The sequence below is a fragment of the Colossoma macropomum genome, unplaced genomic scaffold (assembly GCF_904425465.1).
Source record: "Colossoma macropomum unplaced genomic scaffold, Colossoma_macropomum, whole genome shotgun sequence".
Classification (NCBI taxonomy): Eukaryota; Metazoa; Chordata; class Actinopteri; order Characiformes; family Serrasalmidae; genus Colossoma; species Colossoma macropomum.
The window spans coordinates 32,207,939-32,235,681 of record NW_023494796.1 but is presented as its reverse complement, the minus strand read 5'-3'; the positions used below and the strand labels follow the sequence as shown (position 1 = coordinate 32,235,681).

The following is a 27,743-nucleotide window of genomic DNA, read 5'->3' as shown; positions in this document are numbered from 1 at the left end:
TCGCGACCTATAAAGATTTCTTGAAGTATTGTGATCTTTTATTTCTGCCGTATCGCCCATCTCTCTGCAGCAGTGAGTCATGTATGTTTGAGCTCGAGCTGTTTCTGTCATAATTACAGTTTAATACAATTGAATTGTCTTTTTAAAAACACATTGTTAATCACAGGTATTTAAGTGGAAGCTTATCTTCAGCAAAAATTCCATGATCGTGATGGTTGCAAATACAGTAAATGAGTAAAATGAAGACATTTTATTACAGTAGCCCAGGGTCACCTAAACATTCCGCTCATCTGGAGTACGATTAATACATAATCAAATATCGATTTGAAGTATAATTCAAATCTGAACGTCTGCCTGATGCCAGTCATTGTTTCAAAGCAACTATTTGCCAATACTGATATGACATCCCCAGTTTTGCTGTTTTTAATGGAAGTCATTGTTTCTTGTTCTTGCTTCACGTTTGTCAAGGTCACAGTTGTGACTTGTGTCCTTTTCTGTGAAATTCATAAAGTGGAGGAAGTCACTTTAAAGAGGCGCAGCAGCGCCTGTCTGTGCCGCTTTATAGCGTTACTGTCCTTGTGTGTGATTTAATAATTGTCCCACTTCATTGTTAAACGCAGTTATGAGGTTAATGATTGAATGTAAAGGGTGACCCAGAACCTGACACCACAACGTTGAAGAAAGAGAGAAAACAAATTAGACAAGTGGACAAAAAATTGACAAATGCAGATCAAACGCAGAGCACACAAAGTCGTTCCACGGGTTTTACCTTTAGACGAACGGACAGAAGAATGTGATTCACCTTAGGTTGCATTAAATGGATGCTGTGGTCATCTGGATGTATTAAAAAACACATGACCATCCTCACCGTCATCACAATACGGAGAGAAAGAAGAGAGAATAAAGGATTATGGGCACTGTATCAGTGAATACAGGACTCGGTCTTGCAGGAGAGCCCACGCCCACAAGTCTGGGAGGGGTGAAGTTATGATATAAATGTAGAAACTTTTGAAGAGTAGGCAGATTTGGAGAGCTTGAGAAGTTTGGAAGTGGGAATGGAGTCTTTTTGAAACCGTTTTGATTTCAAAAGAGATCAAGATTCAGATCAAGAGCTGAACCTCATATATACAAAGGTGAGATTTGAAGCTTTGTTCAAGCTGATTATTATGAAGTAATCTAACTTTGTATGTATATTTAGCCTATTTATTGAATAGTGATAGTAATAGTTATCCAATTCTTGACAAATTCACCAAAAATTACCTTTCACTGCTGTCAGAACAAAAAATTGTATCTGGAAAACGGTAACTTTACAGAAGAAGGAAAAAATGTACTCTACTTTCAATGTAAGTCAATGGAACCAAACGTCTTTCTAAGTAATTATGGGCCGTTTCTTTTGATCTATTCTTTATAAAATTGACACACAATGTAAAGGACAACAGGCATTTTCAAATTAAAAACCTGAAAAACAACAAAAATAGAGACATGACGTCCAACAACAGCGCTTTATTAATTCTTTTAAACTACGTTTTATGTTGAATAAGACCCAATTTAAAAATCTCAAAGTCACAAGGTTTTAACATAGCAAAAGTAAAACTGATCAACATTCAGTGAGGATAAAAATGAACTATTTGATCTGAATGTACTTCTTCCCTCCCGCTATTCTGTCTCCAGTTTTAAATAGCCGGATGCTTATTCAAACGGCATCACTTATCCGTTTTAACTGGCTGTGTAAACGTACCGTGTAAAATGAACAGAGGCTCTTATCAGCTAAGGAAAATAAATGTACTAATGGATCTCGCATAGTCAGCTGCCAGACCGATGAAAGATGCATTTGCACCTTGACACATCACAGTGATAATGTACACACTCAGAGGGAGAAAAGGAAAGGTTTGTAAAGGCTTGTTGATCGGGTTGTGATGCAATCGTACATAAAACACTTCTGAATGACGGGATCTTTTTAAAATAAAGAGGGATGTAAACCTGTTAACTTGAATGTTTTAATATCACTAAATGTTTAAAAACTCTGAACGTGAACCATAGAAATTAGATTGGAAACATGCAAATCACGCAGCTTATTGTTTTAGTTTTGGACGATCTGTGTTGCAGTTTTATAATGTAAATAACACAGGTTAGTGCACCGGCACTGTATTTGAATGCTGCAGCTACACCTGTACCAAAATGTAGTATATTTGAAGAGATTCACTGCAAAACACATTCATGACCAATAAGGAATTTCCTGATGTAAACTGAAATTAGCTTTACACATTTAAGAAATGTCAGTGCTATTTTATGGTTAATACCAGCTTTATTAGAGAAATAAAAATGTTTTCATTAGTCCTCGTATCTGAACTTGCTGCAAAAGGATATACAAGCAATTTGGAATGAAACTCTTCAGTAAATAGCACTTTATTTGATTTAATGTTATTTAAATAGGCAACTAATTTTTCATTGAAGAACTTTAACATACCACTTAGCCCACTAAAGCTGCGCTATGTCAGATTTGTTTTTGTTAAAACTGAAAGAAGTGTCATTACTGAGTAAGGAAAATAAAAACAGGCTAAAATATGTTGAGCGTGCTGCTGTGAGTCGCCCTGTAAAGCCTGAAATAATCATCTAAAAGTCAGAACCATCGGGTGGGAATTTTTCACACCATGTCGTACGTCTTTACGTATTAACATCACACGCACAGCCTCTGAAAGAAGGTCCGGCTCGATATTTAGGTCTTAAATGATCTCAGTATCAACATCATACTGATGAAGATGTGATGATGATAATAGATAATTCACTCACATCCTCAGAAGACGCACCATTCACCAAGATTAGACTGAGTTCTCTTTGAATTCTCTTTCAATCATCAGATTCATCCCCTTGGGGAAGGGGATCGAAGCACAATCCGTGCTACAAAATGTTCTTCCACACAGTGCATGCAATTTAGAGAGGTCCGACAATCCCCGAAACACACATAGTGCAGCTTTAAAGAGCAAACTATGTTGTAAATGTGGCTTAGACAAGGTTCTGGTGATGGTGTGTTTCATGTGTTCATTTGGCCCAAACAGTGTAACCTTCAGGTATTAGAAAGAAGCTGGAAGATTTGGAATTAGAATCGATCATAAAAATTCCTCTCATCGGTGGAAGATGATTCCATAAAAAATGTCATGGAGTGACTATACAGCTCTGGATTATCTGAAACTGCATGATCCTAAAACCTTCAATCATTGTTCTCCCTCCAGGAATCCAAGTGGTCACCAAGGCTCCAACCACATCAATGGGGCACCGCTTCTCCAGACGCAGAATGTCCGACCTGGACAGCTTGCCTCAGGGCCGCTTTTCCTTCAGCGAAGAGGCGCCTCCGAGATACTCAGGTCGAGGGGATCAGGATACCGTCAGAAACGGTCAAGCCAGCAGTGAGATCAGGGTCAACATGGAAACGATCCCAGGACAGCAGTCTGACCGTCGGGCTTCGAGGCAGGACGGACGACGACCGTCCATTTACAGCACCATGGACGCCGTGCCTCATCTGGAGTTCTACTCCAATGCCACAGCTACGGGCCGGATACGGCGCAGCAGACCTTCCCTGGAGACTCTCCGCAAGGCTTTTGAGGTGAGTAGTAGAGATGGCGTATCGGTAACGATGGTTGTCAGTATCAGGCCAATATATCAGCTCATATTCAAGGTTTAATATCAGTACTGGAGAAGAAAAATAACATGGTGTAGGGGTGTAACGATTCAATTTGTTTTGATACAACACAGCGGTGTCTCAATTCGATACGGCAAAAATGAGCGGTGCCTGAAAATCTACTTTAGTATTAATTTGTCAGTGTGGCAATTGTCAGTTCATTAGAGCATTCACCATTATAAAGGTGCAACGTTTAATAATAATGCACAAGCCACAAGCTAATATACACACACGGAGTGTGCCATCAGTTTTTTGTGACTTTTTTCAGAGGAACAAGGATGGAACAGAGTGATAGCAGCAGAAACAGAATATAATGATATTTCAAGAAGTTTTCACAATGCATGATGCATCATGATACATGATGCTATATTAATGTTTTGGCATCTGATGAGTTGAAACAGACAAAGTAGTGCCACATTTTAAAAACGCTATCAGTAACTATGAACACAATGATTTGTAATAAAGTTTTTTGTGTGTTATGCTTTTATCATTGTGCTGAATTTACCTTTGTAGCACTTCAAGATTTTCACCTAAATGGAAGGTGTGTTTATCAATAAAATGCATTGTAATTATTATCAATATTATTATTTCATACTGCACTGCACTAAACCAGTTGAACAGGACTAATTATGCTCTCTTTGTATTCAGACATGCAGTTGGGAAGCGTTTTTAAGTACTGACGATATATTCAGGATATGTTCAGGAAAGCTTATTATAACATATTGTGGTGTAATTTATCACAGTAACAATGTTGTCGTATTGTTCAGCCGTACTCTGCCCTCATTGTGGGTATTTTATTGTACTTCTATATATGCACTATAATCAGTATTAAATTGTATCTGCTGCAGTCTGTTGTATTGTTATGCTAAATCTATTGTTACATTCCTGTGTGTATTGAATTGAGAAGCTCATATTAGGCAAATTGCACTGTTACGCTTCTACTATGGTGTTATCTCCACACACCCAAAAAAGATGGTTCTTCAAGGGTTCTTTAGTAAAGTTCTATACAGAGGCATGGACACTGAAAGAACCCTATGCATGAGTAAATGGTTATTTGCATTGTTAAACGGTTTTTCAGATTGAGCAAGACTGTGTTTTTTTAAATGTTTCTATATAGCACCAAAAAGGGTTCTTCTATTGCGACAGGCTTGACATTGTGACACTAAAAGAACCCTTTTTAGTGCTATATAGAACCATCTACAGCACATTTTCCATCAATCTGAAGAACAATTTCACCAGGCAAAGAACCATTTAATAACACAAAGGGTTCTTTGAGTGCTAATGGTTCTATATAGAACCATTTCCTTTGCTAAAGAATCCTTTACTAAAGAAACTGCAAGGTTAGTGGTGAGCTTAGGGCCAAAATGACAAGGCAGTATAGGTTGTTCTGTTTTTAAAGGGTCATAAAAATAATTTTTAAATACGTTTTTTCCCCATTGTGTGAAGAGGTATGAGGTTTGGAGCAACTTTCTGGTGGGCCAACTTTGAGCAGCTCCGATCTTGAAATATTCTGATAATAAACTCAAGTGTTCTGAGCACAAATAGCTGTCAGAAACATTACTCTGTGTTAGTTTAATATGATGTGTTTATTGTTCTGTGACCGTATGTGGTTCAGGATGGTGAATCGAGCAGTAGTACGGGAGACTCGGGAACTGGAAGCCTGTCCGCAGTCCCAGAGCAGGGGGAGGAGAACGGCGCTGAGGGGAAGACGACTGAACCAGTCCGTTTTGGCTGGGTCACGGGTGTTATGGTGAGGGTGATGTGACTGTACACAAATGGGAGCACACTTTTGAGTATTGGCTTCCTAATATTATCTACTGGTTGCAGATTCGCTGTATGTTGAATATCTGGGGAGTCATTCTGTTCCTGCGATTGTCCTGGATTACATCTCAGGCAGGAATCCGTGAGTAAAACCTCCACTTCTCAAAATGTAGATGAAGCAGAAATCTAAGTGGAAGGTTCTTATAGTGAACTGAGTACTGATCAACGGTGGGAAAAGAACTGGCAAATTACACTTACGTGAATGGATGGATGCTCGGTTAAAAGTGGAAGTGTGGAGAAAGAAATGTTCTTCAGTAAACGTAAAACAGTACACTGCAAAAAATATAAATAAGATAAAAATCATAAATAAAAAGTCAATTCTATAAATAAAATAAATAAAAAATATCTTGGCAGATCATCATTAATCATCTTAAATCTACAACCCCATTTCCAAAAAATTTGGGACGCTGTGCAAAATGTAAATAAAAAACAAAATGCAATGATGTGCAAATAATTTAAACCCGATATTTCATTGAAAATAGTACAAAGACAACATATCAAATGTTGAAACTGAGAAATTGTAACGTTTTGTTTTTTTTTAAATATATGTCCGTTTTGAATTTGATGTCAACAACACGTCCCAAAAAAGCTGGGACGGGGGCAACAAAAGGCTGGTAAATGCAAAAAAAAACACCTGTTTTAAAAGAGTCCGAGTGCTAAACCGGTATTGTTGGCATCAAATTCAAAATAGGCATATATTTTTCAAAAAACAATAAAATTTCTCAGTTTCAACATTTGATATGTTGTCTTTGTAGTATTTCCTTCAAACGTATGGTTTGCATGATTTGCAGATCATCGAAATATATTTTTGTTTACATTCTGCGCAGCATCACAACTGTTTTGGAAATGGGGTTGTAGTTGTTGTATCCAATACTTCTCTTTTTGAAATGGTTATAAAATTATGAGATTATTTGACCTCTTTCTAGATCAGGCATGTCAAACTGAGGACCTTCCAGGCCAAAGTGCTGTGGAGATCAGCGTTTACCCTCATCTAACACTCTGAATTCAGTTCATGAAGGCCTTGATAATTAGCTGATGAGCAGAATCAGGTGTGTTTAATGAGGCAGTGTGCTGTCTGCAGTGTTTTGGCCCACGAGGACTGGAGCCTGACACATGTATTCTAAAGGTTTTTACAGAATATATAGTGAAATAATTTTGTTCTTTTAAGAAATAATGCTGGAAACAAGCAAAATTATTCCTATAACAGTCTCAAAATGAGAAATATTAGATATATCAACTCACTATGATATTATTTTTTGCAGTGTCGACATTTAAACGTTAAAATGTATATAAAAGTAAAAAGCAAATATTACAAATGAAAAGGATTCTTTGATTCTTTGCTGGGTAAAGGTCAATAATCAGTGCTACTAGTCCTTGCACAAAAACAAATCAGCATATTTGTGGGCAGATTAATTTGACATTGAATTTAGTTGTATGTTTTAATATTGTCATTAAAAACAATAAACTCAAATGCACGAACTCCACTGATTCTTTTGGGCTTCGAGATTTGGAATAAGTACTTATGAGGGTCTAAATGAAAATTTAAGGAGTAAAAATGTGTTTTTTTTCCCTTGGAAATGTCATTGAGTAAAAGAACAGGTATAATAATAATAATTTGAATAAACCTCAGATAAAGTGCAAATCATCTAAAATTATACTAAGTATAATAACTAAGTTCAAATGCTAATGTACAGGGTGATTCAAAAAGATTCATCCGACTACAAAACGATTTATTTCTCTTGTAAATCATTACAGATCAATGCAGTAAACTGTAAATGGTTTAATTGAGCATAAATTTATTATGTAATTGTATATGTGCTCAGTATGAACCTCCTCCAGCTGTACAGACAACATCAACGCCATATTCAGATTCATCCCATACTGGATTGAGCATGTCGGGTGTCGCTGCACTCACGGCTCTTTCAGTGCGATTTCGGAGATCATCCGGTGTTGTGGAACCAACGACGGACGCTCTGAGTTGTTGGAGGTTCACTGCCCATGAAAATCACACTGCACAGTTATGACTGATTCACTCTTATTGAGAGAACGCAGAACGGAGAACGCAGAACGCTTTCTACTCAGGGGTCTCATCTCCTCTCAGAGTGAAGGGAGCCATCTTCCACTGACAGTCAGAAACTCTATGACCCCCTCTTTCAATTGGATTGTGATTGGTTCCTATAGGCGCCTCACGTCTGTAAATTTATGGCGCTTTGAAATCAGATTAATCTTTTTGACCCACCCTGTTTTTCACACCCCGGTACCAAAAAGGGTTCTTCTATTGTTACAGGCTTGACACCGTAACAATAGAAGAACCCTTTTTGGTGATATATAGAACCATTTTCAAAAAATGATCTGTATAGAACCATCTACAGCACATTCTCCATCAAATTTGAAGAACCATTTCACCATGCAAAGAACCCTTCAATCACAAAGGGGTTTCTTTGACTGTTCCTGATTCCACATTTCTTTACTAAAGAACCCATGAAGACAGTTGTTGGCAGTTCCTTTTACATTGATATGAATTTGGTTGTATGTTTTAATATTGTGATAAAAAAATGAACTCAAATGCACGAACTCCACTGATTCCTTTGCCCTTATTCTTGATTCTATACTAATTATTTTATTCTTACTTGGTTTTTTACTTATTATTTAGTTTGAATAATGCTCATATATAGTACAAATCTTCCAGCATTATAGTCTGTATAGTAACAAAGTACAAATGCTCGTGTGTTTCCCTCTGTGGTACTGATATCTCTCCATTTCTGCTGCAGTTCTCACTTGGGTTATCATCTTAATGTCCGTCCTGGTGACCTCGATTTCTTCGTTATCTGTGTCGGCCATTGCCACCAATGGAAGGGTCTCATCGGGTGAGTGACAAATGCAAAAACCACTCCTCCACCCTTGTTCATTTCATCGTGATTCTCACTCTGTTCTTTTCTGTCCGTCAGGTGGTGGCTACTTCATGATTTCCCGCACTTTGGGTCCTGAAATGGGGGGCCCCATCGGTATGGTGTTCTCCTTTGCCAATGCTCTGGGGTGTGCCCTCAACACTGTGGGATTTTCGGAGTCTGTCCGAGACCTCCTCGTTGTAAGAAAAAGATTATGATAGTATTATGTATATGCTGCAAGAAATACCTTAGCAAGTGAAGTTATCGTAATCTAGTCGATATGCCTAATAATTTTCTTTTTGTTGTAAGCTCAGTATAAGGATTTGTAACCTAGTGGACATTAAATCACCACACCGTGATATAAATCAGCTGCCCGACCCAACAGAGTGAAATGTTTCATCTGTAACAAATAGGAACAAACAGTTGTGGCTACTAAATGTGAATCAGACAGTTGATACATGGCTCTCACCGTACATTGCATTACATAATCAATAGAATCGATGGAATATTTGCCAAAACTAATTCTGTTTCGGACTCCCCCAAATTTATTCCTATTATAGATCATCCGTGAGTCTCTAGGCCGAAATGATGGTTAGCATCTGTGTTACTATGAAAATGGAGCCCTTAATTCCTTCTGTTTTCTTTTCAGTGTAGTAATTGCATTCCGACTGTTTTTTTTATGACGCAGGAGTATAATGCCGTCATGGTGGATGAAACCAATGATGTGCGAATCGTAGGTACCATCACGGTCACTGCGCTTCTGCTCATCTCATTGGCTGGAATGGAGTGGGAGTCGAAGGTAAATACTTTAGCTGAAATCATAGGTTCAGCTTTTATCCAGGGCTTTTTCTTGCTGTAAGACGTATAAACAGTTTCTTAGGCTATATTCACATTAGCAGGTGTGACTCAGATCTGATGTTTTCAGGGCTGTGTGGACGCAAATCTGATCTTTTCAAATCCGACCTGAGCCACTTTCATATGTGGTTCTAGATCGGATACATATCTGTTTCGTGGCCATGCGACCTTAACGTGACGCTCAGATCGGAATTCATGCGCTTTTATTCACTGCGTGTGCGCCATCATACAGCGTTACCATGGCAGCAGCGCCGAACAGAAGTTAAAGCCTGTAAACGGTGGAAAAGCAGCTCATCTCACCTTTTTCTCCTTCGTCTCGCTCTAATAATGAAGCTGAGAGCTGATCAGAGTTAATGATCTTCTCAGCGAAGCTCGTTCTGCTCGTTAGTTTGTGCTGATGATGCACATGATTCATTCACGTGACGTTACTGAGTAGGATGTGCTCATGAGGGTCATTTCAGGACGCCGGTTCGTCACATTAATGACAGATTTGAGTCACTTACATAAACGAGTGTGAACAGCCGTGTCAGAGAGATCGGATTTGAGCAAAAAATCAGCTTTGAGCAACGAGGCTTGTAATGTGAACGTAGCCATAGGACCCAGAGTTCCAAGGAGCACCACAGGTATGTGCAAAAGTTTGTGTGTTCCTAGTCACATGACATGTTTTGTTTTTTTGTTTTTGCTGCAGAGAACACATATCTGCACATTTTAGCACTGTTTATTGGCTAAATTGTAACATAACTGAGAAAAAAATGGGGGTTATGGCACATTTTATAGTTTGTGTTTTGTTTTGTATTTACTTATTTTCCCTTACCATTAAAAGAAGTCATTTGACCGGGGCGTATGAGTGTATATAGTTTTACTATTATTATTAGTAGTAGTACTAGTAGCGTTGTTGTTATCATTGTTAAAGCATGTAATTTGTCAGTGATGTTATTGTCAGTGATGTTGAATTGACCTATTTGATTTCATTATTCATTCGTTTTGTTTACATAAGCAACTTAGTGGTTGAAAGATTCTGTTGTCTTGCTTGTGTTCACTTAATTCCTGTTTTTGTTGTCATTTAAATGAGTACTGGAAAGTATTAGGCAGAAGCAGAATTGCTTGTACCATTTCATCTGATGCTATAAGGGTCCTTCTCTCTTTCCCAGACCCAGATTCTGTTCTTCCTTGTGCTGATGGTGACCTTCTCCAACTATTTTGTTGGTACATTTATTCCACCCACTACACAGAAGCAGTCAATGGGTTTCTTCAGCTACAGAGGTACCAGCAACCCAAGTGTATAATGTACATTTTATAAGAAGGTCACCTCAGGTCATTCCTCATCTTAAGTTCCGACATACCCAAACCGACTTGTTGTATGAGAGTTTTGCTTGTTGAGTGTCTGGTTTGTTTTTAAACTGAGGAACTCTCATCTTCAGCTGAGATTTTTGTGGAGAATCTGTTTCCTGACTGGAGAGGGTCAGAAGGAAATTTCTTCCAGATGTTTGCCATCTTTTTCCCCTCTGCTATCGGCATCCTGGCGGGTGCCAACATCTCAGGAGACCTGAAGGTAACTCTACACACATACTGAAGTCTCCTGAGCTGAACCCAGGTCTTCAGTGCTAAAAGTAAATATGCACTGAACTGTTGCATTTGTTCTTCTAATAGGATCCAGAGACTGCCATCCCCAAAGGAACAATTATGGCCATCTTCTGCACAACAATGAGCTATTTATTGATTTCCATAACTGCAGGTGAGAGCACAATGAATGAGTGCAAGATATGTCAGTGCGGTACTGGCTTATATCAGTGCTCTTATTGGAACGTCTTTCCACTTCCCAGTTATTTCCACTCAGAACAGTGGAAATAAGACCAGGCTCCTATCTGTTTCAATGAAGAGAGACCTGTAAACCTGAAACTAAGAGCTGTATTACCTCTGTATTACCTATGCAAATGAAATTTGCATAAATAGTTTATAATGTTTGGCTCAAATAACAAAAAAGGAGGTTTTCTTTCAGCTTGTTTTGGCCACTGCGCATGTACATATTTCCACAACGAGGCAAAGCCTTTCCTGCATGCGGCTTTACCAGCAAGGCTCTTTTTACTGAAGGGCGGGACTTTCCCCAAAAACAGATGCCATATTGAGCAATAAAAGCTTTCCCATTCACTTTTCAACCAGTCAACTGTCTCCTCCTCCTTTGTAACGTCTCTGCTTTATTTAGGGTGACCATATTTTGGTTTTCAAAAAAAAGAGGGCAGACTACAAAAAGCAAATGTCAGTATGAAAACAAAACCAAACTGTGGATATGTTATGCATATTTTTAGGTCGTAATAAAGGACATGTCCTGGAAAAGCTGGATGTTTGGTATTTTGCATTGTTTCTGATTTCTGCTCTTAGGAGCGTGTGTGGTGCGCGATGCCTCTGGGAACCTGAATGACAGTTTGCCACTGAACTACTCTGGACCATGTGAGGGTTTGGGATGCAAGTTAGGCTGGAACTTCACAGAGTGTGAACAGAGCCAATCCTGCTCCTACGGCCTGTCCAACAACGTCCAGGTATGACTTTTAATCAGCTCCCATTAGTGCTGCCTTCTCAGCAATGGGCATCACTTCACTGTTGAACTAGAGTAAAATCAATCCTGAATAGCAGAGCTTTCATATGGTTTGGCTGCAAAGACTCGGAATGCTACTATCCCAGTTAGGAATAATTTCACATGTACTTTACTTTTTGTTATATCCACCATCTGAGAAATCGTGAAATGTTGAGTCTTTGCCATTTTGGCTAATTTCCCTTTTAGCCACTCCCACTCAACCAGCCTTCATACTTTTGCCATCACAGCTGCAGTTTTACATACGAATGTCTCTGATGGATGGGACAGTGTAAAACAGTGATGAAATGTCTCATATTTTTGATGAACGTTTTCCGTGGGCTAATTGGACTATATGGCCTTACTAGATGAATTGGCATTTTAGCTAAGAGGCTCCTGTAAAATCCAGAGACATGAAGGAGTCGACGCCTGAATGGAAACATCTAAAGTAAAGAATGTTTCTGAAGGGCTTTAAATGCCTGTGAGCTGCTAAAAAAATGTAAAACTCACGAATCACAAGGTTTCTGCTATAAACATTGCTGTGTAATGACATGCTTGTCATTGGTGAATGTGTCTGGCTCTTAGTTTAAACAAGCTTAAGCTGAATATGTCTGCTCCACTGCAGCCATTGTTGAGCTCTGCACCGTGATACAATGACCACACCTTCTACTCCGCCTCTACCCCCAAACTCGAAATCAGCACCCAGGAAATGTCCTTTAAAACACGTCATACAAAGCCCAAATCAAACTATATTAAACTTTTTAAAAGCAGTAAAATATGCATTTTAGATGTCCTCCAGAAATCCTCCAGGATATGGAAACTATACTGGCCAAAGCTCCTGAGATCGATATACTGCCCGTGTTCAACAGTGTTTTAATATTAATGTGACAATGGCGACGTAAAACCATGGAATGGAACAAAGTGAAAGGTCAGGGGATTCAAGATGATGAAATGTACATTTTTGATATAAGACGTGTGTTTGTTTTTTTAAGGTGCTCAACTTGATCTCAGGCTTCGGCCCTCTTATCACTGCTGGCTTGTTTGCCGCCAGCCTGTCGTCAGCCCTCGCCTTCCTCGTCTCTGCCCCCAAAGTCTTCCAGGTAAGAAGCCTTACCGTCACAGGTGCTAGATAATATGACTGTGCATACACTGGAAAGACATTTTGCAAACCTGTCTGTTGTCCATTGTTTTCTTAGTGTCTCTGCAGGGACAACATTTACCCTTACATAGGCTTCTTCGCTAAGGGTTACGGGAAGAACGATGAGCCGCTGCGTGCCTACATCCTCACTTACTTCATCGCTCTGGCATTTATTCTGATTGGTGAGCATTCAAGTTATACTTTGACAGTTCGAGGGATAAATCCTACATCAGGGAGCCCAGTCCTGTTCATGGAGATTTACCACCCTGGACAGTTTAGATCCAGCACACCCGGCCCTGATATTCAGGTGGTCCTGAAAGCCTTCATTACCCTCATTCAGTTGATTAGAGTTGAAGCTAAACTCTGCAGGGTGGTAGATCTCCAGGGCAACCCGCCCTACACTTTTCTTGTATTTTTTTTTGGTCAAGGTCCATTTATGACATTTATGTGGTTACGTATCAATAACTGTCATAATTAATTCAGTCGAGTTTATTCTTTGGACGTTGGCAAAGATTTTGTGATTTTAGCATATTGGAATTGAAATTAAATAATAAATATAAGCTTTAATTTGAGGGTATTTACAACAATAACGTAATAATGTGAACATATTTGTGGACCTGACCATTTTCCAATTAAATTTAAAATGTAAATTTAATTCAAACTAAACAGGCTTAATTTGGTACTGTTTTTAAGACTGATGTATGTGTATGAGACCTCAATTCCGATTGGCTGTCCTGTATTGTGCCTCATTTAGAAAGCAATCTAGGCTTAAACACTGTGTAACTTCAGTCTAAATGGGCGGGCGGCTACACCCTGATTGAAAAACATTGAATTCAAGTATGGGAACTAAAGCAATGATTCTATTTCTAAAAAGAGGAAAATCTGTTTTTCTATGATATGAGTGATGTAAGATGTTTTTAACTTTTATTTTAGAAAAGCTTAAACATGTTATCCAAACTACAGAACAGAAAGATCCATTTTGAGGTGTTTACTAAAGATTACCAGTCTTCATATAGTCTTTGTGCTGGAGCATGGCTAATTTACTTATTTTTGATTAACCTTGACCATTTTTTAATTGAATTTGTTAATCTATATAAAAAAAAGTGTCCATTAGGTTTGACCCCTCCTGATCCATATATCCTTTATCAGGTACTGTTATCTATTATAACCTCTGATTCAGCAGTTCCCTCTCCTTATTTACTCAGTATCTCTTGTCTTTTCAGCCGAGTTGAACACCATCGCGCCTCTGATCTCTAATTTCTTTCTGTGCTCCTACGCTCTCATCAACTTCAGCTGCTTCCATGCCTCCATCACCAACTCCCCAGGTGAGCAGACACCTCCACCGTGAACCTCCACAGGTCTTCTCATTATATTTGATTTAAAAACAGACTTGCAGTTTGACGTATTAATCTGCTCACTTTTTACATGAGAAGGTCACCAATCCTTGTGGTCATAATTTGCTCACATTTTCTCTGTGCTGTACATGTTTTTTGTACAATAAACTGGATACATAACAAGTTAATATTATATACCACAAAGTACAACCCCATTTCCAAAAAAGTTGAGACGCTGTGCAAAATGTAAATAAAAACAAAATGCAGTGATGTGTTAAATTCATTTAAACCCCATATTTCATTGAAAATAGTACAAAGACAATATATCAAATGTTTAAACTGAGAAATTTTATTGTTTTTTGAAAAATATTTGCCCATTTTGAATTCGTTGCCAGCAACACCTTCCAGAAAAGTTGGGACAGGGCCAGCAAAAGGCTGGTAAAGTTGTGTAATGCTTAGAAAATACCTGGTGGTTGATTGACAACAGGTCAGTAACATGATTGGGTATAAAAAGAGCATCTCGAGTGGTGGAGTCTTCAGGATTAAAGATGAGGAGGGGTTCACCACTCTGAAAGACTGCACGATCAAATAGTGCAACAATTCAAGAACGTTTCTCAACATAAAATAGCAAAAAACTTTTGCTTTTCATCATCTACGATACAGAATATCATTAATGGTCAGTGGTGGGCCAAGTTCACAAATCCTGTACTTGAGTTAGAGATACCCAAGGTAAAATGTTACTCCAGTAAAAGTAGAAGTTCCTGCCTTTAGACCTCCACTTGAGTAAAAGTACGAAAGTATTTGCCGTCAAATGTACTTAAGTATCAAAAGTAAAAGTACTAAAAGGTTAATTCTGGCTCTAATGTCCTATCAGCATTTCTGTAACAAAACCCGCTTCATTAACTCATTTTAGGTGAGAATACTCCAGTGTCACTCTTGGTAAACCAGTCATTTAATAGAATGTCATTAATTAGTGACGCTGATCTATTAAAATTATCATAAGAGCAAAACACTGAAGGCAAACAGTTTCCATTAGGTAGAACCGAGAGGCTCTGAAATACAAACAAGCAAAGTTTCAGTTTAGGATTTGTTTGCAACTTAGTTACAAGTTTAATAAAAACTTGCTTTAATCACAGATTCACAAATGAGTTTTCCTTTACTATATTGTATCTGTAGGTCTCTGTTCATAAACATAAACTAGCCAAAACAAACTTACTATAAAATGAAATCGTGTTTGTATAAATTCAGAAAAAAGACACGTCAGTCACAACTGCATATGTGTACATATTTCTATATTGTGGTCTATTTACACAAAGTTAGGTTAGTTCATCATTTATGCTGAATAGACTCTCCCAAAATTTTACGCTGCTGTACTGACGTTGAACCGTGTGCTGCACTGGGTCGGTATGTCCAACAGGTCAAAACAAGCTCAAAACAAAGTGTGTGCTGTGCCCTGATTGGTGCTCTTCCTTCACGCTTCTTTCATTTTGGCATGTTATGTTTTTATACACACAAAAGTCAAAAGGAACGACAGATTTCTCATAATGTAGTGGAGTGAAAAGTAAAAAGTCGCCCAAAATGGAAATACTTCAGTAAAGTACAGATACACGAAAAAACTACTTAAGTACAGAAACGAATTACATTTACTTCGTTACTGTCCACCACTGTTAATGGTACATTAATATCATGGGCCCTCAGGCGGCACTGCATTAAAAACAGACATGATTCTGTAGTGGAAATCACTGCATGGGCTCAGAAACACTTCTAAAAAACCACTGTCTGTGAAAACAGTTTGTATTTCTGCATCCAGAAATACTAATTAAAACTCTAAAATGCAAAGAAGAAACCAAATATAAACAGGATCCAGAAATGCTGCCGCCTTCTCTGGGTCCGAGCTCATTTAAAATGAACTAAGGGGAAGTGGGGAAAAAAGTGTCCTGTGGTCCGACGAATCAACATTTAAAATTCTTTTTGGAAATCATGGACACTGTGTCCTCTGGGCTAAAGACCACTCCGCTTGTTATCAGTGCACAGTTCAAAAGCCAGTATTCATGATGGTATAGGGGGGCATTAGTGCACATGGCATGGGTGACGTGCTCATCTGTGAAGGCTCCATTAATGCTGAACTATATATACATGTTTTGGCAACAGATGCTGCCATCCAGACAACGTCTTTTTCAGGGAAGGCCTTGATTATTTCAGCAAGACAATGTAAAACCACATTCTGCATGTATTACAGCAGCATTGCTCTGTATTAAAAGAGTCTGGGTGCTAAACTGACCTGCCTGCAGTCCAGACCTGTCACCACTGAAAACATTTGCCGCATTATGAAATGAAAAATATGATGATGAGACCCTGAACTGATGAGCAGCTGAAATCCTGTATCAAACAAGAACAGGAAAACATTTCACTTTCAGAACTACAGCAGTGTCTCCTCAGTTCCCAAATGCTTACAGAGTGTTGTTAAAGAAGAGGTGATGAAACACAGTGGTAAACAGGCCCCCGTCCCAACTTTGTTGGAAAGTGTTGTTGGCATCAAATTCAAAATGGGCATAAATTTTTCAAAAAAAACCAATCAAATCTCTAAGTTTCAACATTTGATATGCTGTCTTTGTAGTATTTTCCTTTTTCCTAGATTACATGATTTGCATATCATTGCATTTTCGAATTGTTTTGGGAATGGGCTTGTAGATACAAGGTAGTTGTACCTAATAAATGCTCCACCACCCAAACAGTCCTGACAATTGATGAACAAGGTAAAGTGGGCTAACAAAGTATGCAGAGAAACAGATGGACTACGGTCTGTAATTGTAGAACTACAAAGTGTATTTATATGGTAAAATGTGTAGAGGTAGGTGTACCTAATAACGACCACCTTTGTCCATCTGAATGTCTTATTTTTTTATATCTACATACATAAGCGTGTGTGTGTGTATGTAAAATGTGAGCCACCATTATAAAGTGTTCATGAATGATTTAAAATGAGTTTATTAGTGGTTACTAATTAGGTCACAAAGACCTTAAAACCATGAATACAACATAAATAAAGAGGGCAACGGTGACCTGCTGTTTGCCTAATAGTGAACTCTTAATCATTTATACTTTTAAACTTCAGATTTTGATGTTTACTGATCTTACTTTGTCTTTATCAGTCAGCATGAAACCTGTCAGCTTCATCATAAATTTATGTTCATCAGATATAACAGCTCTGTGTTATAACTGCTTATTACCAAAATGTGGACTAGTTATAGCACATAGCAAAACATAAGACAAAGGTGGTTTAGATGTAGGTTCTAAATAGTCATGGACTTGACTGTATATGACCTCTTTCCAACCTTTCTTTATCCTCTAGAATGAAACAGCCTGGTTTTGTTACTGTCTTTAAGACTGACACATGTAAATGATCTCAGTTCTGATTGGCTGTCCTGTATTGTGCCTTTCTTAAAAAGCAGTCCAGGCTGAAACACTCCTTATAACTTCAGCGTAAAAATGGACAGGTTTTATTTGACTTGGCTTTACGTTTGTGAATGCCAGTTCTCTTCATTATGTTTTGTCTGACTGTACCGTTTCTGCACTGTAGGTTGGAGGCCATCATTCAAATACTACAGCAAATGGACTGCTCTGTTTGGATCCGTCATCTCTGTGGTGCTGATGTTCCTGCTCACATGGTGGGCAGCCCTCGTTACATTTGGCATTATCCTCTTCCTGTTTGGATATGTTACGTACAAGAAACCAGGTATGATAGTAATATCTTCTCAAATTCAGATCAATGGAAAATCCATTTAAAGATACACTATATGGTCAAAACTCTGTGGACACCTGGGCGTTACACCCATATGAGCTTGCTGGATATCCCATTCCAAAACTATGGGCATTAATATGGTTGGTATAGTGTAGTGCACTGTAACACCACTACACTATAGACTGGGGTTTAATCCCTGCCTGGGGAAGCAACCTATACTATACCAATAAGAGTCCTTGGGCAAGACTCCTAACACTACTTTCGTCTGCCTGTGTAAAATGGTCAAATTGTAAGGTGCTCTGGATAAGAGCGTCTGCCATATGCTATAAATGTAAATGTAATATGGAGTTGGCGTCGCTCTTCTGGGAAGGCTCGCCACAAGATTTTGGAGTGTGTCTGTGGGAATTTGTGCCCATGAGTTCAGGCACTCATGTTGGACGAGATGGTCTGGTTCTTTCTGCCAAACCCAGATTCCCACTAAACAAATGGGTAGATATTATGATGTTATAGTTGAAAATTCTTCAATATTCTCTTTGTTTGACACAGAGCAAACAGATTAAGATATATAAACAAAGGTAATAGATAATATTGCTAACTTGGCTAATTTGGCTGTAGCATTAACGTCACCCTTCACTGGAACTAAGGGGCCCAAACCCTGAAAAACATCCCCAGCTCATTATCCCCCCTCCACCAAACGTTACTGTTGGCACTATGCGTTATGGTAGGTAACATTCTCCTGGCATCCACCAAACCCAGATTCATCCATCAGACTGACAGATAGTGAAGCTGATTCATCACTCCAGAGAACACGGTTCCACTGCTCCAGAGTCCAGTGGGCCATGCTTGACACCACTCCAGCAGACACTTGGCATTGCGCATAGTGATCTTAGTCTTGTGTGCAGCTGCTCAGCCATGGAAACCCATTTCTTTAAGCTCCCAACACACAGTTCTGTTGCTGATGTTGCTTCAGAGGCAGTTTGAACTCTGTAGTGAGAGATGCAGCAGAGGATATTTATGCTTCAGCACTTGGTGGTCCCTCTCTGTGAATTTGCAGGGTCTACCACTTTGTGGCTGAGCTGTTGTTGCCCTTCGCTGCTTCTATTTCACAAAGATAGCACTTACAGTTGTCTGGGGCAGATCTAGCAGGGCAGAAATTTCACAAACTGACTTGTGGCAGAGGTGACATCCTACGACGGTGCCATGTTTACAGCCACTGAGCTCATCAGTACGACCCCCTACTGCCAGTGTTTGTCTATGGAGGCTGCATGGCTGTGTGCTTCATTTTATACACCTGTTAGCAATAGACGTAGCTGAACCACATGAACTCGGTAGGGTGTCCACATAATTTTGGGATATAGTGTATTATGAATAGGGACCATGACAGTCATGTATTCCTGTATTTTCTAGAGGTCAACTGGGGCTCGTCAGTCCAGGCTGGTACCTACAACATGGCTCTGTCCTATTCAGTCTCTCTCTCTAGTGTAGCAGACCATGTCAAAAATTTCAGGTAAAATTAAAAAATGTACTTATCAAAACTTACATCACTACTGAATTTGAAATTTGAATGTAATTTGCTGTCTGAAAGCTCACACTTGTATCTGTAGGTATTCTCAGTAATGTTTTATTGATACTGTTTGCCTGTTTCTCTTTCCAGGCCACAGTGTCTGGTTCTAACTGGTCCTCCTAACTTGCGTCCAGCTCTGGTAGACTTTGTGGGCTCATTCACTAAGAATGTCAGTCTGATGATCTGTGGTGACATTCTCATGGTGAGTAAGACGACTTTGCATCCACATATATCCACTTATCCTGAAATTGGCTTGAACAAGTGTCTGTCTTTCTCAGGATGATGACAAGTCAGTCATATCCCAGCGAAACACAGACAAACTAGTCAAATGGCTGAACTGCAGGAAGGTGCGCTCCTTCTACACACCTTTCAAAGGAGACAGTCTAAGAGAGGGGGCTCGTCACCTCATGCAGGTAACGATCGCCTTTAAGAGATGTCCCCCCTGTCTGTCAGCTTTCTGTCCCATTCAGTTTTAGCCATACTGTTCATTTTTGGAAATGTAACTCCTTTAATCCATTAAAGGCTGCCGGTCTGGGAAAAATGAAGCCTAATACGCTGGTCATGGGCTTCAAGACTAACTGGAAGGAGTGCTCCCCCTCCACTGTGGAGGACTATGTTAACACCATATAGTAAGTCAATTTAGCACTAGACATATGAAAGGAGAATTCCACCAATTTTTCAAAATTTATACACAGTGAAATGGTTTAGATTTAAACAAAGTCAGAGTGCTTTGATGTGAAATGCAGCACTCTGTAGAAAATATTTCATAGTGGTGGTGATTGGAAACCGGGGCCATATATCAGAAACATCCAATCTCTTAAATCTTATCTGTTTAGACAATGAACATTTAAGTTAGGACTGAAATTATGACGATAGTTACAACAGAATAACATGTTTAAATCTAATGACCTTAGCTCTAGATCAGAAAACAGTATTACAGAAGCATCATAACTATGCAAAATTTCCTAAATACTGTCCTTACTTTAGGATAAACCCTGACAGTGTCATAACTTCTGTTCTAAAATTTGGTTTCTACTGTTAGCTGTTCTAATGAGAAGAGGATGTTATAGGTTCTAGGCAGCTGTGACAGGCATAACACATTTGCTAGCGTTAACTAACATTGCATTTATTCATATCACAAAATGCCGAAAAAAGCTTGCTGCATAAAATACTGCAGTGATGGTGCTGAATAATGAGGAATGCAGTCACAATACTCTTAACTCATTTGATCGAGGTTACTAAAACGTCCAGTACATCGCATTTTAGTTTTGTTTGCACCTTTTTTGTTACAGATGGTAGCTGACATGAGATAAGTCGCTGTAAGATAATAATAACGATAGGATCCGCTTCTGTAATACAAATTTGTGAAAAATCTTATCTTGACCTTGTCAGATCTTAACTTGGGACTGAAAATAAGTTTCTATAATACAGCCCAAATGTCTGAAGCGTTTACTGCCTCTACAAAGAGGCAAAGAGGGCTGTAACACAGAAAGGTTATAAATATGATGCCTCCGAAATTTTTTATGATAGCTTTACGAATGGCAGAGAGGTACATGCAGGGAGAAGAAAACTTTATTTGATTTACCATTTTTCTATTATCCACATTATGTATGAAAGTCAGAAGACATTTAAGTAAAATGGCCATATCTGCGCTGTACACTATGACCCCTGGTTCTTATCACCACCACTGTAAAGAAATCAGAGTTGCAGTGTACAGCTTAACATCGAACTACTCTGAGCAACATCGTTATCAGTGATTGATTTGTGTAGAAATTTTTAAAAATGGTGGAATTTCCCTTTGACTGCATGTGTGTTGATGTGTATTTTAATCATTGATACACTGGGATGTAACGGGCTCTAAAATTAAAAGTAAAGCAGTGGACTCAACTAAAAAATTTTTTTTGTCTCTCTTTTTTCCTTCTTAGTGACACTTTCGACTCCAACTATGGAGTGTGTATTCTCCGGATGATGGACGGACTTGACATTACAGAGGAGCTGCAGTGTGAAGGTGTGTACTCGAAGAATGTTCTAGCTTTCTTTGGAAAGATGGGTAAGAGTTCCTCAACCAATAACTGCTGTGTTTATCTGACAGCTAACCAGGCGTTTGAGAGCGATGAGGCACTCGATTCAGACCACAGCGAGAATTCAGAGGGGGAATCAGGTAAAGAAGCTTTTGCTCAGTATCGCAGAGAAACCTGAACCATGAGCACCTTACCTTTCTGAATCTACACAAGGTTTAAATCGGATGAGTTCAGCTAAAGTGTGCAGTTCTATTTCAGTGACACAAGCCAATCAAATATAACCATCATATATAATTACAGAAAGGCTGCTTGTCATTTAGCATTTGTTTTCATTGGCTTGGCGTTATCATTGTGGGCGTGGCTACTGATTGCACCAAGCTCATAGACTGATCTATCAGAAAATTTTATACGTTGTCATTCAGAGTGGTTTGGTGTGAAATGCTCAGTTCTAGAGAAACCTACCGAGTCAGGATTGTTCACGGTGGTGGTGATAGGAACCAGACGTCCACCTCTAAAAGCTCCCTCACAGAAAGTTACTACATGACATGGTTATGAATTCACTGCCTGATGCCTGAGACACGCTAGTTTTATGACAGGTGACAAAACTTTGGCCTAAATTAAAAGTTTTTAAATGTAATGTTGATGATGAAGACAGTGGAGGGTTCACTGGTTATGATGGATAGTTAGTAAACTGGCTATATTTGCATAATCACAACAAACCCAACTGCTCTGAATGACTGTTTACAAGTCAACAAATGAATTAAGGAGTTTTTTTAATTAGTGGAGCTTTTACTGAAGATGGACCAATGGAGAGAAGACAGAATGAAAGGAGGATTGAGAAAAAAAGAGTAGATTGAGTCAGAGAGGAAGCCTTATGTGTGGTTCCTTCCAATATGCCAAATACCCTGTTTAAAAATATTAAGCCAGTTCAGTTGATTGGTTTGTGATTAAATGTTTTGTTGCTCTACAGGATTTCTCTGTACTGTACCTCCTTAAAGCAGAGTCTCTTTTTTGTGCAAAAAAGCTAAATAAAATTTAAAAAATGAACTATATTCACAATAGTAGGGGTGTCCAGTGTTATCCTCAGAGGGCCAGTGTGGCTGCAGGTTTGCATTCTAAACAAGCAGGAGCTCACATGATCCAAAAGGAAAGGTGTAGCTTTTATGAAGGTCCAGTGGTGCATGTACCAGAATGTCCACTTGAGACCTAAAAACCTTTTGCTTGAATGTTATTTTAAAAAATCTGTTTCCTGAGTAATACTGTTGTCAGAATACTCTCATAATTCCATGGGTTTGCTGTTCTTATTCCTCTGCTTTTTCCCCTTTGATCCACCCAGACGAAGAAAACACAAACCATATCATAAACGACGAGATCCGAACAGTTTTTCAGAACAAACAAGGGAAGAAAACAATAGACGTGTACTGGATCTCTGATGATGGCGGTAGGATTTGAGCTTAAAGTAAAATTTCTATTTAAAAATTTATTGTACTGAGTGTGTACAAACACATTCTGTCCTCCTGTTTTTTCTCTCTCTCAGGCCTGACGCTGCTGGTCCCGTATCTGCTGACGAGGAGGAAGCGCTGGAGGAGGAGTAAAGTTCGGGTCTTTGTCATCGGCCAGCAGCAGACCATGGAGGATGAACGCAAAGAGTACATTTCTGTTCAGTTTGAGTTGTTTGTTTGCCTTTGATAGAAAAGGGCTGCGTTTGTCATGACCACAAATGTGTCTCTGTCCGCAGGATGATGGTTTTACTACGGAGATTTCGACTGGATGTCCATGATGTCATCGTGATCACAGACAGTGAACGGCCACCTTTTCCCAAAAAGTAAGAAATTCGGCTCAGACTTCAAAGCCTGAAGCATTAGTCTGCATTTAGTCAATACATCTGTAATAAAACGATGATAAACTGTGAAAAAGTAAAAATACATGGCATACATTGAGTTCAGAAGCCTTTACTATGACATGGCTATGGACAAAAAAAATCTCCCAATGCGTTTCAGCATGAGCCTTCATCAGGGAGAGTCAGAGGCAATTATAAAAACGTATTCAGTACCACATCCATGTGTATCTATTTGCGTAAGCACTGAAATTTAATGTAAGATACTGTTAAGGCGTAAGGTTCTGGTTCTGTGATAAATAAAACATACACAATTGTCCACTTTTCACTGTTGTAGTCAATCAGCTGAGAAATATTTGGCACCCAAATTTGGCTTCTGAAGTTTTAAATTGGAGCTACAACTCTGACGTTGCAACAAGCACTAGAAGTCAATAGTCACCCAAATCTTTTCCATAAATTACATCCACAAAACTCCTCTCAGCCTCTTCAAACCGCATCCAGCTTTTCATTAAGGCTTGCAGATGGTCAGTGTGGTTTAGGACACATTATGATTTGCTGTGAACTGCTAAGGCAACAATTGTTCCAATTTCCGACCCCCCGTCAGGGTTACTTACTATGTAGGCACATGGACTCAACAGATTATGGGAAGAGTCAAAATTCGACACCTGTTGTGGCTAAACACTGCGTTCAGCTACACTGTAATGTTTTATTCACTTTTATAGTTCAGAGTAAGTCATACTATGTACCTAAACTACATTGACAGGTCTGCTCCACCTTAATGAAGACCTAGATGTTATTTAAGTGGAGATGAATTCATGAAAAAGATTTGGGTGACTATTGACTTCTAATGTTTGTTAGCAATGTTAGCTTCGTAGCTCCTCTAGTGCAACAATAAAGATGCACAATTTGGATGGCAAGCATGTCTTGGCTGATGGACAACGTCTAGAGTAAGTGGAAAATTATCTGCTTTCACCGTTTCCCAAACAGAGGTTTTCACAAATTGTTGCTGTCTGAAGAAAAACAAGTATCTCCAAAACACTAACTTTACAGGAGAGGGCAAAAACGTTCTTTACTTTCAATGTAAGTTAATGGAAAGAGCTTTTATTCTAAGCAATTTTGGAGCATTTCTATTGGTCCAATCATCATGAACTTTTCACACAATGTGAAGAAGGGCTGCTGAGCTCAAATGATGCAGAAAAGTAAAAATCACAAAAAAAATGGAGATACATTTTTTTCATTGGACAGCGACGAAATGTATATAGACATCCGCCGAAGTATATTTCAGTCGTTGAGCATTTTTATCAATCTGTTTTATAAAATAACATGCTTTGAATTTGACCGCTACATGAACTCAGCTGGGGTCAGAGAAGGGGAGGAGAGAGTGAAGGAGATGGCAGGTGAGCAAGCAGCAACAGTATAAAGTTAGCTGGCTTCTATTCATAACTAGTATGTTGTCCAAGTTGCTAGATTCGCTTTCTCTTAATTTTAAGGAATGCCTGATTGATGGTGATTTGTCTAATATTTACTCACCAGATAAGGACTGAGAATATTATTTTAACAAGAAGCTGCTTGAGAAGGAGCACAGACTTGTAGCTCAGGTACCCGACGTGTGCAGATTCACAGAGAAGCCCTTTGCAAAGGGGAATTCCACTGATTTTTCAAAATTTTGAGATGTACACAAAGGGATTCAGAGTGGTTTCGTGTGAAATTATGTCTTTACAGTGGTGGTGATAGGAACCAGGGGTCGCCATGACTACAACACAAATATTGACATTTTATTTACTATCCAGAACCACCAGTGAACCTACCCAAGTCTTCTGAGTTTATATGGAATGTTGATGATGGGAAAATAGTGGGAAATCTATAAAAATCCTTTTCTTTATCTCTTTAACATCTGGCACCATGAATGAATTTTAATCTAAATTAGCTAAATCTGAAAACTATAGTAAAACAGTGTCTCAGACAACAGGCAGTGAATTCATAACCATTTCCTGTAATAACTTTCTGTGAGGGAGCTTTTAGAGGTGGACGTCTGGTTCCTATCACCACCACTGTGAACAATTCTGACTCTGTAAGTTTCTCTAGAACAGGGCGTTTCACACCAAACCACTCTGAACTCCAGACTTTGATTTGTTTACATCTTAACCATTTCATTATGCAGGGACTTCCCTTTAAGCTAGCTTGAATCTCAGCCTACTGTTAGGCTGTAGAGCGACATATTGCAGCTTAAAGGCTCAGAAGCACATCTAAATCGTCATCTTTTACAGTACTGACAAAGATGGCAGGGTAAAACTGAGGCAGACTTCAGGTCAGACCATGCGTTTTTATATATACCTACATGACAGTATATAGTTTCACAGAGCAAAAATACACCACTTGTGCTCAAAGAAGACATAAAGACATCGAAGTACATTTCAAATCTGTGGGAAACACTGAAATTTGATCTTTTGCTGAACAGTTCCTTTAACCAAAATACATTTCTTAACTTTGTGCAGCTTGAATCGCTTTGAGGACTCTATAGCCGGCTTCAGGCTCCGAGAGGGACAGCAGGCGGAGGGGTCAGCACAGCAGCAAAGGACGGAGGGTCCTTGGAAAATTTCAGACAAGCAGATGGATGCGTTCAGACTCAAGGTTCGTTTGTGATTTTGTGTGTGAATAAGAGTATGAAGAGGAATGTGTGCCAAACTGAAAAGCAGTCACTACAGTGGACAAACGCACACATGACATTACTGTTCCATCATGACATGCAGGATAGGAGCCAGGATGGAAAACAAACCCTCTATTACACTGGTTTTTACATTGCTTTATTTCTGTACTGAAAAACAATGCATGAGGATTTACATAAAAAAAAAATGAAATGCTGAATTCATGACAACTGAATACAATCCACACTGAAATATAATGAAGACATGGCTATACTGCTTCCCAATGTGCAGTAGTTTAAACAGATTCTCCTCATTGAAATGAAGGCATAACAGTGAAAACAACAAAATACATTAGCACATGACAGTACTTTTCTACAGGTGACATGTGGAATATGTGTCAAAATGCAAAGTAAAACCCCTATTACACTGTTTTCACGTTGCTTGACCTCCCTTTTTGTATTTCAAACATATTTGCTTCATTGAAATGCAACAAAAACAGTGAAATGCAGTGCACACATGAGCTTGCATTTAGGTTTTTAAAGGTCAGGTGACCCTTATTAATCCCACAACTAGGAAATTTCACCTCCACATTTAACCCATCCATGCAGTGAAACACCACACACACACTAGGGGGCAGTGAGCACACTTGCCCGGAGCGGTGGACTCGGGGAGCAGTCGGGGGTTAGGTGCCTTGCTCAAGGGCACTTCAGTCACGTACTGTCGGCTCAGAGGATCAAACCGGTGACCTTCCGGTCACAGGGCTGGTTCCCTAACCTCCAGACCATGAGTGCCCTACCGTTTTAATAGTTACATAACGAAAATTAGTCAAAATGAAAAGTAAAAGATCTATTACACCGATTTAAGGGTGGAAAGCAGTGTAGTCATGCCTTTGTTACATTTCAAGGCCAACTGTATTAAACTCAGACATGAGACCAGTATTGTTTTTCAGTAAAAAGGTCAAGCATCATGAAAATGGTGTAATAGAGGGCTTGTTTTTCATTTTGGTGCGTATTCTGCACCTCACTATGGAAAACTGAAGTCATGCATTCATTGCATTTCACATTTTTCCACTGTAATGATTGCTTTTCAATATGGCACGAGTTCCCCTCTCTATACGAGGGAGCAAGAGGGCACACGTGAGTCTGTGTCCACACCAACATGGTTATCAGTACTTTCCACTCATGTGAACGTTGCTCTCCTTGTGGACTTTCTGTCTTACAGTCTGAGAGAAAGGTGAGGCTGAATGAGATCATCAGGAGGAATTCCAAACACGCTGCTCTGGTCTTAGTGTGAGTCCTGATCCCAGTTCAAACTCATTAACAGCTGAACTTCATAAGGATTCTGTTCAATATTCATATTTTAAGTTCCTCAGTCAGGCTCAGTTGTTCTCATGAAGTTAATCCCATAACTAATGAAGATCAAAGAGCAGGAGCCGTGCACATTACTGTCTGTCTGTGTGTCTGTCTGTGTCAGGTCATTACCTGTCCCTCAGGGCGGCTGCCCCAGCTCCCTCTACATGGCTTGGCTGGACACTCTGAGCTGTGGACTGCACTGCCCCGTCCTGCTGATTAGAGGAAACCAGCAGAATGTCCTCACATTCTACTGCCAGTAACTCACTCATCCACAATCACTTAGCACTTATCAAGGAATTCA

At 39.2% G+C, this 27,743-nt stretch overlaps 2 protein-coding genes across 2 annotated transcripts in view; both read left to right on the top strand.

Annotated features, from left to right (window-relative positions):
• Nucleotides 1-27,743, top strand: part of adgrb3 (adhesion G protein-coupled receptor B3) — a 994,217-nt gene that overhangs the window by 880,287 nt on the left and 86,187 nt on the right. The gene's annotated exons all lie outside the window — the stretch shown is intronic.
• slc12a10.1 (solute carrier family 12 member 10, tandem duplicate 1) lies at nucleotides 1,003-27,743 on the top strand. Its single transcript, XM_036583353.1, has 27 exons — nucleotides 1,003-1,133; nucleotides 3,231-3,601; nucleotides 5,292-5,426; nucleotides 5,504-5,579; nucleotides 8,269-8,364; nucleotides 8,446-8,585; nucleotides 9,074-9,184; nucleotides 10,392-10,503; nucleotides 10,662-10,792; nucleotides 10,891-10,975; nucleotides 11,620-11,777; nucleotides 12,802-12,909; nucleotides 13,006-13,129; nucleotides 14,171-14,272; nucleotides 17,862-18,017; nucleotides 19,431-19,530; nucleotides 19,678-19,789; nucleotides 19,866-20,000; nucleotides 20,110-20,216; nucleotides 21,513-21,595; nucleotides 21,680-21,748; nucleotides 22,945-23,049; nucleotides 23,146-23,257; nucleotides 23,347-23,433; nucleotides 25,941-26,076; nucleotides 27,312-27,379; nucleotides 27,564-27,743. Exons 2-27 carry the CDS (start codon nucleotides 3,266-3,268, stop codon nucleotides 27,700-27,702), a joined length of 3,123 nt encoding a protein of 1,040 aa, XP_036439246.1. The 5' UTR covers nucleotides 1,003-1,133; nucleotides 3,231-3,265; the 3' UTR covers nucleotides 27,703-27,743.